Source organism: Nuphar pumila, chromosome 1, assembly GCF_984573655.1.
Source record: "Nuphar pumila chromosome 1, dmNupPumi1.hap1.1, whole genome shotgun sequence".
Taxonomy (NCBI): Eukaryota; Viridiplantae; Streptophyta; class Magnoliopsida; order Nymphaeales; family Nymphaeaceae; genus Nuphar; species Nuphar pumila.
This window is the reverse complement of record NC_143249.1, coordinates 167,950,398-167,971,158: the sequence shown is the minus strand read 5'-3', so window position 1 is coordinate 167,971,158 and position 20,761 is coordinate 167,950,398. Positions and strand designations below refer to the sequence as shown.

The window sequence follows — 20,761 nt, the reverse complement described above, 5'->3', positions numbered from 1 at the left end:
TGACTAATCATAATTCATCTACATAAAGACGAAGATAGATGATACTGCTCTAACTAAACTTGTTGTATATACAATATAATGATTCACAAAAGACATATGTTAATGTTTGCTTTATCCAAAAGAATTAAGTTGCATACCTTGTGTGTTTGTTGACAATTTTTGACAACTTTTAGTTTTGGCATATAATTTTTTAAAAATTATCCATAGAAAAAATAATTTCAACATGCATTGTATGCTACTCAAGATCACATAACAATAAAATTTGAAGTGATGTAAATTTTACATCTCAAAGAATATCACATTATAATCACTGGCTTACTAAACGAAATTTTTACATTTTTTAAATTTTAATAATTATCTTTATGTTGCATGGTGACTACTTGGGGGAAAGGGGTAAGCCCATGGAGTTTTACACTACTAGAACAATGACCATAGGTACGACAGATTGAGTCAATGCAGTTAGGTATCTCACTCTAGGAACAATTTTTTCGTGTAAATATTACAAAAAAATTACTTTTATGTTTCAACACATTTAAGCCAAAATATATCTTTTTAATACATCAAATAATTTTATATTATTATATTAATGTGGTTACAAATATTATTCATTGCATCCAACTGCTCTTTGCCATTAAGTAAATTCATAAACTTGTCATATATAGCAGACACATAATTAAACTTATCAATGATCATAAAATAATCTGTAGATCAATACAAGCTCCCACTAACTCCTGTATAGATTCTTACACATCCAACTAAATATTTTGCCTCCTAAAATCATAAATATCATTCTCAAAAATAAATTACTCTAAATTCAAATAATTCAAAATATTCTATATAATAAACTTATAAAATTTATAAATCTCTAATTTTCCTTTAATGAGATTAAATTAAATATAATCATGACATCTTTAAACCCTCAAATTCTTAACATGGAGCTTTTTGTAATTTTATAATTTAAGAGAAAATATTAGTGCATATTTTTATATGTAAGGGATTATTTCAAAATTTAAGATAAATAAAATTATCCAAATCACCTCATGATCTTGATAAAGATATGCATGGAAACATTATAAGAATATAAACAATTGATTATCTTGTTACTATACAACACGATTTAATTTCTTATATTATCATATTTGCACAAAACTTTGCACTAACAAACTTTTATGTAATATAATCATTCGATGATTTACAACTAACCAACACAATTCTAAGTAATGTAAGAATTTTAAAGTTGTGAATCTGCTATATTTGATATCTAATCTATTTCTTAAAAAAATATTAATTTATTATTTAAGACAATATCCATTTTTATCTTATCATGCATATGCAAGAACATCAATGAGGGTGAGAATTTTTTTTTTGCATAAAAATCATTTGTAATCAAATGCAAATAATTCATTATTTTTTCTCATGAATAAGAAAACGATATGTCACCCAGGACTGTCTTGAATAAATTGCTAGTGTTACTTATAATAGAAAACACATGTTAATTTTAATGATATGTAGGTTTTGAATCCTAAACCTTTAACAAGATCAAAAAATGAAAAAACCTAATTAAGATTAAATAAATAATTATTTAATTAGATCTAAATACATGATCAATTTGTGTCTTTATAAGATATCATAACATATAAAGCATAATTGAGAGATAAAAAATCTACTTGGACAATTATCCAATTTACTTTACATAAATTTTGCATTAGTACTGATCTAACTGCAGTTGCAACCAAAATGGGTTATCTCAAAATATCTTACTTGTATATAATATAAAAATGAAATAATTTACATCAATAATTAAATAAGTTGATAAATATTTTGTTTCAATAATAGATCATCAAATCATAAACTTGATCATGTCATATCACTCATTCGTATAATATGCAAAAACATTTGATATAAATTTAATAATCAATATGTTTATTATTGAATTATTATCATTGATGCAGAAGTCAAAAATATCTTCATAATTGCATCATTTGACAAATTTGAGTGAAATAACACACACATCATGCTCTAGAATTCAATGGGATGCAAAAATCATTTAATAAAACTTAATAATAAAATGTCTCTTTCTCGAAGACATGTTTGAAAAATAAACAACTATGCATATGCATCTTGTGTATAACCAAGTTTAATATGATATTTATTATTAACTTTAATGATAAAGTAAAAATATTAATAATCACACTATTGTAGCCAAACCACTGCTAGGAGAGGTTGCTCAAACCAATTGCAATAACTCTAAGATGATTCAAATAACTAATAAAAAAAACCTTAGATACATGCACACAATAGTACCGAGAAAATAAGAGAGCACAAATCTGTAGCTTATATTATTTTTTATTTTCATATTCATAATTCAATAAATATTATGGTGACAAACAATATAAAAATATAGCACATGCCATAGAAAACTGATGTAGAAAAGTTTACAAAAAAAACTTTAAGCATTAGGCTGACTCATATTTTCTTTATAATGATAATGAAGTCTCAACAAGATATTCTTTTTTAATAACTAAAAAAAAAATCCATTAACCTTAACAGATAAAAGATGGTGATTTCATCCATCACGCATTACATGACATGGTCAATGAAGCACACTAAAACATTGCCTCTTATAACTTGCCTTCTCGATAAATGACATATGCTAATTTTAATCACTATAAAATATCATTAAAGTTTTTTATAGTTTATTAAATAAATCTCTGATACTAATGTTGGAAAATGTGGTAGGACATAATCTAAAAATAATCTATAAACTTTTTGAAATTCAAATACTATAATGAATATTATTAATCGAGTATGACATATTCATATCTATAATGCATGCTCCAAAGTCTTTGTCGGGTCCTCGAGTGATTTTTCCATACTGGCATTATGTGTATGTCTATCTTTTGAAGGTCTCATCTTCAAGAGACCCTACTGCAGTAAAAGAATAAGATATATTGTATAACCCCAACTCACTCAGGATTATACCCCTAACCTGATTTGTGAGACATCAAAGATAGTGTATCTAAAGTTCTAAGGCTGGAGTTTTTTCCCATATCCAAATTGACACAACTTATATAAGTTTTCAACTCATCGTGCAACCCAAACTGGTTAGATCATGATAAGATCTTGCATGTCATAGTTACATGCAATACCATAATAGTTCATGAATATAATCACAACCATATTTGAATATCTAGGGATTTTATCAAAAGTTATGTAAGGTCATATAAAAATTTCAACCCACATATAGGGTAGGGAGACCGTTCAACCAAAGGAAGGTCCAAAATCTACAACTATTGACATACTGCTTCCCTTCTCCAATGTTTGAGTGTTTTATTGATCATAACTTATATATTTGTTCTTTATAATCTATTTAGTAAGAAATTTGCTTTACACGAACTTTACGACATCTAGACATATTTTTCGAAATGTGAAAATCTACAGCTCACAATGCATTTAATACTTTACAATACAAAGTATTGCAGACAATTTTTAATGCTTTAAAAAATACATCTAGATATAACAATTTCATAATCTAAAACATGTCACAGATAAAAATCTAATATGCAATATCCAAATATGGTCAGATCCAAGATAAATATGTTCCATTAAAGTATTTAATTTTTTTTCACACTAATTGAGACTAAAGAAGGGCATTTTTGTATTTTAAATTATTTCATTATTTAATGAGTTAAGTAGGGGAGCGTAAAGGTAGGTTAGATCATGTCCTTATTTGACCATAGAACTGTATTAGGGATTGCAGAAATAGTGGTACCTGACATGGAATTTCAGATAAATGACAGGCCTTTATCAGGAAAGCACCTTACAAAAGTAAATTATGTAGTACATGCCAAGCAGAACAAGTTTTTTTATTCTTTTTGTTGAGAGTAAAGAGAAATTGTATTAATCCGAAAAAAGTAGTATACAGCTTGAGATGCCAGATAAAGAGATTTCATCTGCAACAATGTTGTCACAAAACAGAGCTCTCTACACCAGACTGCACAGAGCCCTGAAACTGAAATATCGTGTATTTGTATCGAATCCCTGTCATGTGTGTGTGTTGTTCAACAAAGCCATCATTCATTGAGAGTTGAGACCAACAACACAGATCAACTATTAAACCCCAACCTTAGGACGAAACAATGCAACAAGGCCCAAAAAATTGACAAAAAAAAACTGCATAGTAAAGACCATGGATCACACTCTGGGTTACCAAAAACTCTACTTAAATGTGGGAAACTCGTTTCCTGGAAAACTGTTTTCAAAACTTAAAACCTAGTGTTTTAGGTTAGCCATAGAAGGAGAAACTTGTTTCACATCACATGAGAAATCTACTTTATGTGGGAAGCTTGTTTCCCTTGTTTGGAAAGCATGTTCCTATACATTTCTTTCAAGTTTTTCTTAAATAAGACATTATTTTTCAATAAAGGGTTGAGATACATGTGTTATTCAAAAATTTAATAACTTATTTAAAAATTAAATTTTATATCTATTAATATTAAAAGAATGTAATGTATTGGATGAAATTGAAAATTTCAAAAATTTAATGTAACTACATTATTTTTTCTTATTTCTTGAATTGATCTAAACCTATGTTGCATTTAAATGCTTTATTTATGAAATTTGATATTTTATTAAAAGCTAAAGATGCACTCGTTTATACAAAATATAGATAGCTTTACAATATTTTTATAGTTGTGGTCAATGTATTCATATATTTTATTAAAAAATTATTAATTCTTAGTATATATATATATATATATATATATATATATATATATATATATATATATATATATATATATATATATATATATATATATATATATATATATATAGGGTAAACATTGGCTACTAATGAAGGTAAGAAACTGATGAGTAGAAATCACTCTTTTCTTCAAAATTTTCTATTTTTTTGTCAATCAAATGTTGCAGATGTGATCTATGTAGTTTGATTAGTAGGAAACTTGTTTTGAATCATGTGATTATGACAAACAGTTAGGTTTTTAAAGGGAAAAAAAAATCATTGGCCCACAATGTGCCAAAATTTTATAACTCAAAAGATCACATTTTTACATCAGAACATGATCCAAGGCTTGATCCTTAGCAAAAAAAACATGTTGGATACATCTATGTGGTTAGATTGAGTCGATACAACTAGCACCTATGATTTCTAGCCCATTAGTTTCTTACCTACATTAGCAACAAATATTTTCTCATATATATATATATATATATATATATATATATATATATATATATATATATATATATATATATATATATATATATATATATATAGAGAGAGAGAGAGAGAGAGAGAGAGTAATACTTGGCATCTTTCAAAAAATTAATTTAGTGGTCATTTTAATAAGAATTCATTAATAATTAATTAATTAATATAATTTAATTAATAATATAGATTAGTGTATCACATTGGATCATGGAATGGATCCTATATTGGATCATGGACCCTTTAGATAGGATCCATAGTTCATGTAGGGTTCTATTATCCATAATAATAATTTAATTTTTTAGATAATTAAAAAATAGAAAATGTCAGTATTGTACGATAAATATGATGTATTTTCTGAAATGCCTCACAATTTCTGTTATTCTCTCCATGTCCAAAATCACAAATATCTGATTTTAAAAAGATTGTTTTACCCTTCACATATGCAATTTTCTAAATATATGCAAATTTCCTTTCAAATATGACTTTTTTTCAAAACATTTTCTATTTTCAGATTTGTATCTCTGACCCGACATCAAAAACTTGAGTTTTTACAATTGTTGGAAAGTTGAGAATAGGCCTATAACTTTCCTACTTTGAGTCATAGAAGGAAATCCATTTAGGGTTTCCTTTTTTAATCTCCAAAACTGAAATATAAGCATGCTTTGCAGACAGAAACAAGCGATGTTTTTATCTTTTTATGCTATTTTTCAGCCACATGCGTTGAAAATCTTGAAAAATAGAAAAAGTAACAGAAATAGTTCAAGGCGTTAGCTTTATAATGCCACTAAGATCACCTTAATCTGATAAGCAATTGAGGAGAAATGTCCTCTGGAACATAGATTATTTGATTGTTCTAGTTTGTATATCATGCTTCTATTAAGATATTTGAACTCAAAAAATGAAAACCCTACGTGGGTTTTGGGCTCAAACTCAAAACAAGAAAGTTATAGGTCTATGTCTCAGCTTTCCAACGACTATAAAAATGTAGGTTTTTAATATTGAAGCAGAGAGATACAAACTCGAGAATATAGATTGTTCTGTAAAAAATATATATACATTTTTTGCATATATTTTCTGCGATTTTCTCTTAAATATATGTGATTTTTCTCCTATATATGTGATTTTCCTCCCAAACATGCATTTTTTGCATATATTTTTTGCAATTTTTTCTTAAATATATGTGATTTTCTTCCTATATGCAATTTCCCTCCTATATATGTGATTTTTCTTCTACATATGCAATTTTCCTCCTATATATGTGATTTTTGCATATATTTTCTATGATTTCCTCTTAAATATATGTGATTTTCCTCTTATATATGCGATTTTCTCCAAAATATATGTGATTTTCTCCTACATATGCAATTTTTTGTTCATGAAAATCATATATATTTAGGAGAAAAATCACATATTTAAGCAAAAATCACATATAAAGGAGAAAAATTACATATATTTAAGAATAAAATCATATATATAGGAGAAAAATCACATATATTTAGGATAAAATCACATGTTTAGGAGAAAAATTGCATATATAGGAGAAAAATTGCATATATTTAGGACAAAATCACATATTTAGGAGAAAAATCGCATATATAGGAGAAAAATTGCATATATAGAAGAAAAATTGCACATATTTTAAGAGAAAACCGCAGAAAATATATGCGAAAACTACATACATATTTTTTGCAGAATAGTCTATGTTCTTAGGTTTGTATCTCTCTGCTTCAATGCTGAAAATCTACATTTTTATAGTCATTGAGAAGCTTAGACATAGGCCTATAACTTTTTTGTTTTGAGTCAGAGCCGAAAACTCCTCTACGATTCCTCTTTTTGAGCTCCAAAACTGAAATAGAAGCATGCTTTGCAGACTGAAACAACTGAATAGTCTATGTTCTAGATGATGTTTTTCCCAAACCACTCATCAGATCAAGGTGATCTTAGTAGAATTGGAAAGCTAATCTCTTGATTTATTTCTATTTTTTTTCTACTTCATCAAATTTTAGCCCATATAGCTAGAAAATAGCATAAAACAGACAAAAAAGGCGCAACCACGACTGTTTCAGTCTATAGAATATGTTTATATTTTAGTTTTGGAGCTTAAAAACAGGAACTCTAAATGGGTTTTTGACTTTGACTCAAAACAAGAAAGTTATATGTCTGTCTTAACTCTTCAACAACTATAAAAATGCAAGTTTTTGACATCGGATCAGAGAGATACAAATTTGAGAACATAGACTATTATGTAAAAGAAAATCACATATTTGAGAAAAAAATGCATATATTTTGGAAATCACATGTGCAAATGATAAAAAGGTCTTTTTAAAATTCTATATATGATTTTGAACATGTGATAAATAGCAAAAATTATAGGGCATTTCGGGAAATACATCATATTTGCCATATAGTACAATTATTTTTTTGATTAAAAAACCTAATTAGGGATTTAACTAATTAAGATTAGAATGAATATCTGTATCCATTGTGTAGAGTATTCTAGAGAGAGGAGGGGTGGACGTCCCCTAGGAAGATCTCTCTAAAAGAGTTGGGTACCACCTAAGATGTGGATAATTAGGAAGGTTAGATTCCAAATTTGATTAGGAAATAAATTAGGTAGTTAGTAGATTTTTTTTAACTTTTTCTTTTTTTAGAGTCCAACTAGGAAACTCTACCCAAGGTGGGGTGTTCCTAGTGGATCTCTCTAGGAAAGAGACAAAAAAAAATAGGAGACATAAGGGTGGGGCATCTCATAGAGGAATCCTCTAGAAAAGAGAAAGAAAAAAAGAGGAAGAAAAAAAGAGGAAAGTGTAGTTAGATCCAAGTAGGAGACCCAATCCTTGCTACTTAAGGGTGGATTTCTCTATAGAGAAAACACAATTCACATTTTTTCTAAGGGAGAGAGAGAGAGAAAAAAACCCAAATCACGTTTTTGGGAGAGGAAGAGAGAAAGGAAGGAGAGGAACCAACTAATGCTTATGTGAGTTTTTCTGTTATTTTTTTGGTGACCGATCGTAGGAGCCGATCACGTCCGTTTTCTTTTCTTTTTATTTGTTTTGGTTTGATACATGGTCTGTACCTTGGCCTTGGATAACAACCTTGCTTTAGAGAAGAGATTTAAGATCTCTTTCAGTTATTTGAAAGTTTTTCGTGGAGTTTCAATTTTCATTCGTGTGTCCGGTGTTTTATTTTTTCATATTTGCAACAAGGTACGAGATTTCTATATTATTCATCATGTTTAGGATTTAGTATAAGACGATTCAAGCATGAAACCAAGTTTTTGCAATTCAATTTAGGTTGGATTTGTTTTAAAAACCTTATTTCACTTTTGGAATAATCATTTTAGTTCATGAAAATAATTTAACTCATTTTTCAGTGAAAAATGATTTAGATTTGTGTTGAAATTCATATTATAAATTAGATTTGATATTTGCAGCATGCTAGATATATCCATGCCTAGATTTAATATAATTTTAATGTATTAGAAATTTGTTTGGAGGTTTTCATAAACTCGAAACCTTTTTTAAAAAATCGGTTTTGTGAAAAATGTGTTATGTAAACATGTTGAATATTATGTTTGATTTATGTTATAAATTAGATCTCTATATTTACAACATATTTAGATGTGTGTATGCATGATTATGATGCGTTTATAATGAATTAAATTTGTTGTATGCATGATCTTAAAGTTTTTGAGGAAAAACCTAAAGTTCTTGATATGTTTCATTAGAAACTATATTCTATCCTGTATTTTTATTCTGACCTGATGTAAAAAAAAATATGGTTCTCCAAATGAGTGAACCCATAAATCCTAAAAAAAATTGAAGATGTTTCAGACATATGGAAGCAATTCCTAAAAAAAATTGGGCTCAATTGAGTTTTAGGTTGGGAGATATAACTTTCGCAAGTCGACATATAAATTTTGTCTCGACATAAAATCTATGTAGGCAACATGTTTTTATAAAATTCATTGTTCCCAATATGTTCAAGATTTATAATTAAGATTTTTATGTATGTTAGTAGTTCATATATTAAAGAACACATGACAAAAACATTACATGCTGACTCATTTTGGTTTAAAAATTAAAAAACATGCAATATCATTTCAAAACCTATAATTTCTAGAACATAGTCTGTCAAAGAACAAAAATAACCTTAATTTTTAAAATTTTAATTCGCTACTAGGAAGGAGTGTTGTTCTGATTTTTTTTGAAACTTGTGTCAGACATACAAAGCTAGCTATAATAAAAGTTTCAAAATTTATTTCATTATGTATAATTATTAGCTGATGTTTCTTTGAAAGGACTGAACTAAACAAGACTATTCTGTGAACAAAAAACAATCAATAGTTTCAAAAATTTTATTTCCAGATCTTGAATGAGTTTAAATCAGAGTTTCTTTTTGCAGACAACTAACATGTATACGAATCTATATTAAAAATCTTAGAATTTATTTTATTTAGTGTGATGCATGACAAAATTTACATTGAGAGAAAAAAATCTATTTTTATAGTTTTTCATGTAAACTGTTTTGGATTGTTTGCATGTAATGTGTGAAATTACATGCATGTGATGGTTACAAATTTGAACAATGTATATTATGTGCAACATGTTGATAAGGTATAGCATGATGTGATGATTTATGTGCTCATGATAATAATGTACAACGTGTTGCCATGGTATATAGCTTGTGAGCATAATATGCCACATAATGTATAATGCTTATTTGAATGCATAAGACAGTTTGAAAGGTGAACCAAATTGTATCGTGGCTTATACGTAAGCTATATGTGTGTTAGTGCAATATAAATGTATTAATCATGTGAATGCATTGTTTGTATTATATTATGATGCATATGATTAATTACACTTGTTGGCACACAATAATACATTGTTATAATCGGGCGGATGATAGCCCAATCAGATGATGCATGATGAGGTGCATGTTATGGATATGTGAATCCATTTTGTTCTTGTAGTAAGAACATTTGATAATTTAAAAGTGATAAAAGAGACCTAAACAATGTTGTGGGATCCTTGGATGGCGGTCATGGGGGATCGTGAAGATATTGAACGTCGTGTACATTGTTTACCCCAAGAACCCAATATGGAGGTTCTTGTTCTTAGCCATGGTTGTAGGAATATTTCCACCATTTTGCCTGAGGATGGTAATGTTGGCTCAATCATAGCTTATTGGTATATAAAAAAAGTGAGGTGAAGATGTCCTTGTCGTTCTGGCATTGGTTGAGGATGCCCCTTGTCATACCAGCATTGGATGAGGATGCCCGATATTTTGGCCTAGGGTGAGGATGCTTAGCGGTGGTCGAGGAACATGTATGGGATTCCAGTTAATAATAAAATACAATTATATGATTAAAATATGTCTGAGATTTACCTTGAACCTCAGGGTTTAGTCATTTCAGTATTTGCGAAAACTGGTCAAGATGAGAACTTAAAGTTGATTTGCATTAAATATGTACATGCATTAAAAAACAATTTGTTAATAAAGGAGATAAAAACTATTCATGCAATTTGTGTTAGTTCATACATCATATATGCATTGATACATGTATGATATACATATTGGTCATATGATATTACAAGTATGATTAAATTTGTTCATATGATAAGCACATCTGAATTGTTATGTATGCATAAATATTTTTTAAACTTGATGTTTGGTTGACTTATGCTTTATTCTCTAATGTTGAATAATGTAAGATTTTGTATGAGAGATGTGAGCTCTCACCCGTTATTTAATATTTTTATATGGTGAGGCTCAAGTTTAACTTAACAACGTGATGGCAGAACTGACATGATTTATAATTGATTGAGGGGTTCTAAACATTGGGATTGATTTAAACTTTGCCAACTTAATGTTAGATTTTATTAAGTTAAATTATGGTTTAAATTATTTTATTTTAAATTATGGTTTGAAATGGATAGTTGGTGTGGTGGATGTAAATCTGTGATGTACCCCATATCCGTGGGATGTTTTCTGCATTAAAAAAATTATATTTTATTTTCGTTTTGACAAAAAAATCTTGTCTTTGGTATCTCTTTTTTGAACTAAGTTCTAATGAGCTATTAAACACTAGTGTTTGCGCACAAACTAGCTCTTTAAAGCTTAGTTCGGTTGGAGCAGGACCATAGATCAGTCCTGTTATCATTCACTTAAAAAAAACATTTATTTTTTTAAGTGAATTTGGAGGCATTACATAGTGTGCCTCTACGGTGGAACAATACCACCATAACTTATTGTGGTATACACTTGATTTATATAAATCTAAGATCCAAAAGCAAAATCTAACAATTAAATGATGTTTAACATGTTTTATTTTGTATTTTCATGTGTCAAAGTTGACTCAAATATGATATTTTGTGCCATTTTTGAACTACCTTTATTTTCATGAACGGTTTGCCATTGATTTTTCTAACATCTCAAAATGAACCTTGTGGTGTATTAGACATGATAAAACCTTCTAACATAGTAAATAAGTCATGTTACACATATTTATGGCTAGGAAAATGAAAACCTACATAATGAGTACAATGGTAAATGACTCATGCTAATGGATTTTCGATGTCTTTTTTTTCAAAATTCTGACCCTATAGACATGTTCAGCATGATTGATTTACTCAAAATTAACACTTGGATCATGCATTTTTTATGAAATAAATGATAATTTGAGCCTCAAAAATTTATGAAAATTGGCCATTGATTTTTGAAACCTATTCATGCATTGAAATCAAATGCTCTAAGAAGTGATTCCTATAAAAACAAGTACGCGGGTGCACACACACACACACACACACACACACACACACACACACACACACACATATATATATATATATATATATATATATATATATAACATGTACGGTCAAAATTTTGTAAAAACACAGCAAATCTAATAGCATGTTTCATTTAGTAGCCCCAAGGGGAGTTGGCATAGTGGGGGTGGGGCCTTGGTGGATAGACGGGCAGTCAAGGTTCGATTCCCATGGGCATCACCCCTTTGCGCAAGCCAACGCATAGCATAAGCCCCGAAGGCAGGGGTCCTAGCCTCAAAGTTTTACGCTGCTGGCACGACAACCGTAGGTATAGCAGGCTGAGCCTGCACGACTAGGTCTTCATGCTGGCTGCGGTTTCTTCAGGTTATAAATAAAAAAAAAAGTTTCATTTAGTATCGTGCCTATTTTGTAGGTTTTCATTTCCTTGTTCGACTAGAAATATATATAGAAAAACCTGTAATGTTGAACGGGTTTTCCATCGAATGAAAGTCAGACACTAATTCCCGCTTTAACTAGATTTTTTTCTGCCTCTGATCCAAGCACAATCAGCGACAGAAAAGCATCCTATAACAATGGATACTTTGTGGGCTTCTCTCTCTCTATATATATATAACATTTCCTATTTCACATGAACTTTAGAAATCTCGTTTCCCAACATGTTTCTCGTTTTCATTGCTCTTCCTGGCAACCTTGATCACACCATTGGTAGGACATGAAAAAACACAGCAATTCACTAATGCTAGTAGGAAGTACAACTCATGTAAAGCCACACCAGAAATGGTGCATTGTGTTACAAAACAGATGCATGCTATGAGAGATTTCAGGAATAAGCCCTTTCATGCAAACATGGTTGGTCATCTTTCTTTGCTACGACACATTATACGGATCGCAAGGTTCTGCAGACCTTCATCCCAAACGGGTCATGTAGATGCATGCTGAATTGCAAACTAAGTGGTGTGACTCTCCAGATTTAGAAAATATGCTTCCGAGGATGTCAAAGAAAAGTTTTTCTTCACCAAAGTGAGAGTCCGAAGCATCTGGACTGACCTATGATGAGTCTTTTACATGCGATCGATGTCCATCTGAACACAGTTCCTCCAGGTTTATAGAAAATACTTTGCCAGGCATTCTTAGCAAGCTCTCCTGAGTACAGTAAGGTGAACTCCCTACTTTTTATGCAAAAGCCAAAGCTAGTAAAAGATGAGGAATATTGGCAACATGAAGTAAGATGCGAATTCCTCATTCAAGAATTTCTTCATAGCAATTCTGATGAACTCTTTTCCCAAAGAACCTGCTTGTCAATCTGGCTCATTCTATCATCATCAAGTCGCTTCCATGTCCTGATTCTTTGCACTCCCATCCATCCTCTCTTTCCTTTCTCAAGTTCTACAGAGATAATCCTAGCCCGCCTTGGCCAACCAGCTTTACCATACGCATGATAACCAAGTCCACCTCCATAGCAAAACCAGATACCATTGATTGTTCCGCAGAAGTCATTGGTGTGGTCATGGCCTATAAATACTCCCTTCACATCTCCCATTGCAACCAGTGTACTCAAGACTCCAGAATTCACGGAAGAACAGGTGACACCCTCCTGAAACTGACCCAGGAAGCCAGAGTACCAGAGATGCCGGACTTCAGGAATTGGAATATGAAAGAATGCAAGGGCAGGTGCCATATCATCCCAGGAATCTTTCCTCTGCCTCCCCTGTTAGTAATAGAAAGTGAATTTATATTTGTACATAAGCATTAGAATAAAAACCAGGATGACACTCCAGCATTGCATTTGTATAGTGATGTCAAGCACAGAATCAAAGTCCAGTTATGTTGGTGGCATAGATATCAAAAAGGGGCAGCAAAATGATAAGTTCCAAACCAACATGGACATCTGTGCCAACCACTTTCAAATTCTCATGCTTAGACGTGGTGGAACAAAAATCACCAACATATACTTTGCCTGCCTGCCCAAATACAACTGTCACTGATGATTTCTGAGACTCCACAACAAATTAAGACTGTCTAGTCCATCAATATCCCAGTTTAGACATGAATTTTCCTCAATGGTCTGAGACCATATACGAGGCTTGATTAGAAAGTCACCATGATTTCATCACCATTAAGTTGGGTTAAGTTGGTAGCTACTAGTCAGAAACTAGTCAAACTTTTGACATCATGAAGAAATTCAATGCAGTGAGACAACAACTAGATAAACTGTGTTCAGAGTCTTCAGACTTCACTTATACAAGTTTCATTTATCAATATCCAGGTCCTACCAGTCATTTTGAGTTTAAAACATGAAAAACATATCTACCAAATATATAATCTAATTTCTCCAGGTTCAGGAGTTCAAGCTGATGCCTTGCAATTCCAAGATCTCAGATGATTAGAAGTAGTTGAAAGATGAAACCACATTTAATTTAAGATACAATTCAACCAAATCAGTTTAAGGATGTAACGACCCCAAATTATACCCTTTGAAAATGCGGATTTTTTTTTTCAATCAATGCATAAACCTTCCCAGAGATCCGGGGTCTTCACAGTTCCAATTAGGGATGGCAGTGGACCGGGGGAAAGCGGGGCCTCGCCCCGTTTGGACCGGGGATGAAGGGTATGAAACGGGGATGGAGGCGGGGGTGGAGGATAAAATCCATCCCCGCCGCGGAGGCGGGGCGGGGGTGGACGTGCACTTTTCCCCGCCCCGCCACGATCCCCGCCCCGACCACTTTTCCCCGCAATATCCCCGCCCCGCCTCATCCCCGTTTGGACCGGGGATGAAGGGTATGAAACGGGGATGGAGGCGGGGGTGGAGGATAAAATCCATCCCCGCCGCGGAGGCGGGGCGGGGGTGGAGGATAAAATTTTGAGGCGGGGCGGGGGTGGCAACCTTGTCCCCCGCCCCACTGCCATCCCTAGTTCCAATTTCCATTGGATAGCCCAAACACCACAAACGAACTTGCAACCATCATCCATAAGAACCAGAACAATTCCTTAATTTATGAATAAGAGTAAATTTCAGAGACAATTTTTATTCGATTGAAAATAAAGCAACTAAAAAAGCAAGAAGAACTGAAACAAAAGAAAGAGTCACTTTGTCCCATGCTGAAGCTGTCAAGCCCAAGTATGACTCTCATTCATTCTCAGTAGCCAGTCCAACCTCACTGTTCACCATTTTCTGTGAAAAACCAACAAAGTAGGGTGTCAGAACCGAAATTCTGAGCACATCTACTTCTAAAGAAACCAGGTGAGGTAAAGAACATTGATAAGATCCCGTATAATAATTTGAGTGAGTGCAAATATAACAATTTGCAGAATTTAAATAACCATACATGCAACCAGTTACCTATGCTAAGCAGGAAGAAGCGGTAACGCATGCGCATATACAAGAACTAAGTAACATGATCTTTCAGTATGCTTTTTAGGAAGTAAATAACATACCACCACCATATCATGTCATGATATAGAGAACAATTCAAATATGCATGATCTAGTACATACCAGGAAAATGCATGATCATGTGCAATACATGATTCCCTTTGTTATCTTTCATTTAAGTTTCTCTTTTTCCATATACATACCTTATTAAATGCACACAACTTTAAGTTCCTCTTTTTAATTTTCATCGCCCGCGGATACACCAAACGGGTAAAATCCCCGAGGTCAAGTAGAGGTTCCCAGGGTAGCTTAGCACACAATTTGTATTTTATTACTGGGTTCCAACTTAGCCCTCGACCGAATCACCTTCGGAACATTAGACCTCCGCATCTAATGTCGGGGACACAAGGGACACCCCATACCCAAAAGTGTCACTTCCTTGGTACCATAAACAACAGCTGTGTCAAACACACCACTTCTGGGTAAAGTAACGGACTCTCCCTAAAACCGTGGACAGGAGAAAGAACCTCAATATCGGGTTCAGGGGACAAAAATGACAGCACACGGAGTTTTTGTATCCTCATAGTCTCCCTAAGACCGGAACTCTAAGATTCTCATATTCCAGATGAGATATCCCAGAACGTATATTACACTGTTCTTATCCATTATATTTTTATTTAAGTCAATTCTTTAGGTTTGCAACACCACATGCAAAAGTAAAGTGAAAACCTGCATCCTCCCTTACGGGACTCCAGCCCGTGAGAACAACTAAAACAGTGTAGTAGTGTGTCATACAATCTTATGCGGTTTAAGTGATGCAGTTCAAAAATATATATGAAAGAAACCCAACCCACGGCTCTCCAGACCGGTGATGGTCCATTTAGGTCATCGATGCATCACATAATAAAACAAAGTAGTGTTTATTCATAACACTAGGCCAATAGTGCCAAAAGCATGTGTATTCATGCAAACATAACCCAACCATATGCATGTAATTACTCAATCATATGCATTTTCACTATGTGTGGTAACTACATTATATACGTGTATTAACCAATGCACATTTCTTTTGAGTGTGTGAGAGTACATGTAAAGTTTCATATATCCATAAAGCATACATGCTCAAGAAGAAACATTAACTAAGTCATACTCACAATCAAGATTACACAACTAGTATCATGAAATGCAAAAACAATATTTACAAAATTTCTAGGCAGAAGTGTAAGCTTGGACATATGCTAAGTCGGGTTTACCAATCCCAGACCCCATCCCCCTAGGTGAACAATCATTTTGACCCAGCCGACTACAAATCCACCGATCATACTGAAACTACACGGTCAATGTCATCAATGACTTCCCAATAGTTGCAGATCAGAGATATAAAGATGATCCCAACGACAATGGTGTTGGGGATAACACCACTACTTATAACCCTCAAGCTACAGGATATTAGATTGAGGTGCAACATTCTGTCAATGTGAAAGTGAAAAGTAAAGTGAAGAAATTCCAACTTCTATCAATAGATTGCCTAACAGAAAAACACTAATGAACCCATTCAAGATTCTGTTAATGAACAACCTGAAATATCAGCGCGGATGACCAATACTTCTGTAAATGGGTAACTTAGAACACATTAATGAAAACAGTCAAACTCACAATAAGATTTTGCAAACAAACAAAAATCCAGTGAGCTAATGATAACAAATGTGCCCAGTTTACATGTTATACCGAATATGAATGGGACTGAAAAAAAAGAAAAATATAAAGTTCACTCGCGTGTGCAGTTTACTGTTACACCCTCATTGCCTTATTATTCTAGAAGCACTGGTAAATCAACAATTCTTATGTAAATCTGGTGGTAACCCAAATTAGGTTTCCAGAATCTCATACTGCATCTCTTTCGTACCTTACACTATCATGTGTACAGGCTGCACACAAGGGTATGCTTGTGCACCTAATACGTCGGCCTTCACAGTTGACATATCATAGTATGAAACTTCAAAATAATTGACACAGATTTCTGAAATCATACATTCGGTCATGAATACGATACCCAAATTTCAGAAATAGCAAATTTCATGTAAGTCCAAAAGAAAACCAAGATTTCAACAAGAAAACAATCAGTTTCCCTCTTTTGTAAATTCATTTACATGCACAATAATCCCCTTTTTATCATAAATCAACCCCACTCTTCCGCATTTGGTTTATCGAGTCCCAAATAGGAAACCCCCAAAACCTGGGGTTGTCCACTTCAAGAAATCGGAAACCCCACGACTGGGGCTATCTGATACCTCAGCCGAACCCCAGATCGATTTGATTTAGGGATTTTGCAGGGTAGGGTTAGACAAGAAAATCCCCAAATCGATTAGGTTTGGATTTTTCGGTTTAGGGTTAGGCACAGAAAAACTCCGCCTGTGTATAACTGTTTAGTTATACACTGCCGGTCCCAAGCCCGGATAAAGGAGGAGGGTTGCGGTAGGCCTGTGACAGCCAGCATAAAAACTTTGTCATATCCTATGAAAATGAACCAATATGAGAATTTCGTTGGGGCGTTCCCTACTGAGCGACGCACTGTACTCTCTAGGCCCGGAGGCAGTGATAAATGGGCAAGGGTTGCTAGGTCGTCGCCCAGAAGCGACGTGTCACACCGGCGCCCGGGTGTGGTGTCAAATAGGCAAGGGTTCCCTCACTTTGTTGGACGGGTGGGGGTAAAGAAGTTAGTCCAAGACCATAAAATTAGGTTAGCCACTTGGAACATAGGGTCTTTAACTGGTATGTTGGTAGAGTTAGTAGATGTTATGTGTAGGAGAAAGATTGATATTTTATGTCTTCAAGAGACCAAATGGGTAGGTGAGAAAGCTAAAGTGATAGAACCTTGGGGATATAAGATTTGGTATACAGGAATAAATAGGAATAGGAATGGAGTAGGGATTGTTATGAGTCGTCAGTTTATAGATAATGTAGTTGAGGTCCGTAGGAAGGGTGATAGAATTTTACTTTTTAAATTAGTATTAGGTACAGATATTATTAATATTATTAGTGTTTATGCACCTCAAGTAGGTTTAGATGATTCCATTAAGCATCAATTTTGGGAAGATTTAGATGGAGTAGTACAAGGGATATCTTATGGAGAAAAGCTTTTTATCGGCGGTGACCTTAATGGACATGTAGGCATTAGTAGAGATGGATTTGAGAGTATCCATGGAGGCTATGGTATAGGAGAAAGAAATGAAAGTGGGGAAAGGATTTTAGATTTTTGTTTGTCCTATGATATGATCTTAGCAAACACTTGGTTTAGGAAGAGGGAGTCTCACCTAGTAACATTTAAAAATGGGGTTAATACGAGTCAGATAGATTTTTTCCTACTTAGAAAGAGAGATAGGGGTTGTTGCATCGATTGTAAGGTTATACCGGGAGAAAGTGTAGCTACACAACATAGAGTCTTAATTTTAGATCTTAGAATTAGACAATGCCGCAAAAGGGATAGACATAGGATAGATCCTAGAATTAAGTGGTGGGCACTGAAATGAGCTAAACAAGGAATGTTTGTAGAACAGGTAGTTAAGGAAGTTGATTGGTGTCTCGAGGAGGATTCAGAATCAATGTAGAATAAGATAGCGGGTGGCATGAGAAAAATGGCTAAGGAGGTATTGGGTGAGTCTAAAGGCGGTGCACCACTAGGTAAGGATACATCATGGTGGAACGAGCATGTCAAATTAGCTATTAAGGTTAAAAGAGAGTGTTATAGAAATCTAAGAGTCGTGATAATGAGAATTTGGAGAAGTATATGATAGCAAAGAAGGAAGCTAAAAAAGTTGTTCGAAACGCGAGGGCTAAGGTATATAAGGAGGTTTATGACAAGTTGGATACCAAAGAAGGCGAGAAGAATATTTATAGGCTTGCAAAGATGAGAGATAGGAAATCGAAGGATTTGGGTATGGTTAGATGTATCAAAGATGAAACGCAAAGGGTTTTAGTCATAGATGAGGAGATTAAGGAGAGATGGAAAGATTATTTTGATAAGCTATTTAATGATAGTCATACTCAAGATCTTGGAGACTTCTCCATTCCTTTTCATGAGATAAATCGTGACTTCATGCGCAAGATTCAAAAGAAAGAAATTGCAGAAGCTTTGAAGAAAATGAAATCAAGAAGGGCAGTTGGCCCAAATGGTATACCTATCGAGGCTTGGAAATGCTTGAAAGAGAAAGGTTTAGAATGGTTGACAAATCTTTTTAACTTGATTTGGCGAACAAATAAGATGCCTAATGAGTGGAAGAAGAGTACTTTGGTGCCTTTATATAAGAATAAGGGTGATATACAAGATTGCACAAACTATCGTGGTATAAAACTCATGAGTCATACTATGAAACTTTGGGAGAGGGTGATTGAGTCTAGGTTGAGGAAGATTGTCATGATATCGGAGAATCAGTTTGGTTTTATGCCTGGAAGATCAACTATGGAAGCTATACATCTTCTTAGACAACTTATTGAAAGATATAGAGAGAGGAACAAAGATTTGCATATGGTTTTTATTGATTTAGAAAAGGCATACGATAGAGTACCTAGGGACGTTCTCTGGTGGACAATGATGAAGAAAGGTGTTTCTCTCAAGTACATTAGTATAATTAAAGATATGTATGAAGGAGTAGTAACCAATGTCCGCACTTGTGGAGGGGTGACAACCAATTTTCCGATAACGGTTGGGTTACATCAAGGATCTGCTTTAAGCCCTTTCCTATTTGCAATAGTGATGGATGAGCTTACGAGATCAATTCAAGAAAATGTACCGTGGTGTATGTTGTTTGCTGATGATATTGTTTTGATTGAAGAGTCTAGAGCTGGGGTTAATGCTAAGTTAGAATTATGGAGACAGACATTGGAAGCTAGAGGTTTTAAGTTGAGTAAGAGTAAGACTGAATATATGGAATGTCGGTTTAGTAAGCAACGAAGTAGTGATGGGAGTGTAGTGAAGCTTGGTGAGCAAGAAATACCGGTGAATGATTATTTCAAATATTTGGGATCCATCATTCAAAAGTATGGAGAAATTGATGGAGATGTAAATCATAGGATAAAGGTTGGGTGGATGAAATGGAAAAGTGCAACTGGAGTGTTGTGCGATCGTAGAATGCCATTGCGGTTGAAGGGAAAGTTTTATAGGACGACTATTAGACCCGCTTTACTATATGGTACGGAATGTTGGGCTGCCAAGAGACATCATATTCAAAAAATGAGTGTAGCTGAGATGCGGATGCTTAGATGGATGTGTGGAAATACAATAAAAGATAAGATTCGGAACGAGGAGATACGTAAGAAGGTAGGTGTTGCACCCATTGAAAATAAGATGCGAGAGAATCGTTTA

At 33.3% G+C, this 20,761-nt stretch overlaps 1 protein-coding gene across 1 annotated transcript in view; it reads right to left on the bottom strand.

Moving 5' to 3' along the window:
* Nucleotides 1–13,282: 13,282 nt before the first annotated feature.
* The window catches only part of PAP28 (purple acid phosphatase 28), a 32,968-nt gene continuing 25,489 nt past the window's right edge, over nt 13,283–20,761 (bottom strand). The window contains exon 4 of the mRNA XM_090008015.1: nt 13,283–13,735. Within this exon, the coding sequence (XP_089864141.1) occupies nt 13,283–13,735 (453 nt within the window). The remainder of the gene's footprint in view (nt 13,736–20,761) is intronic.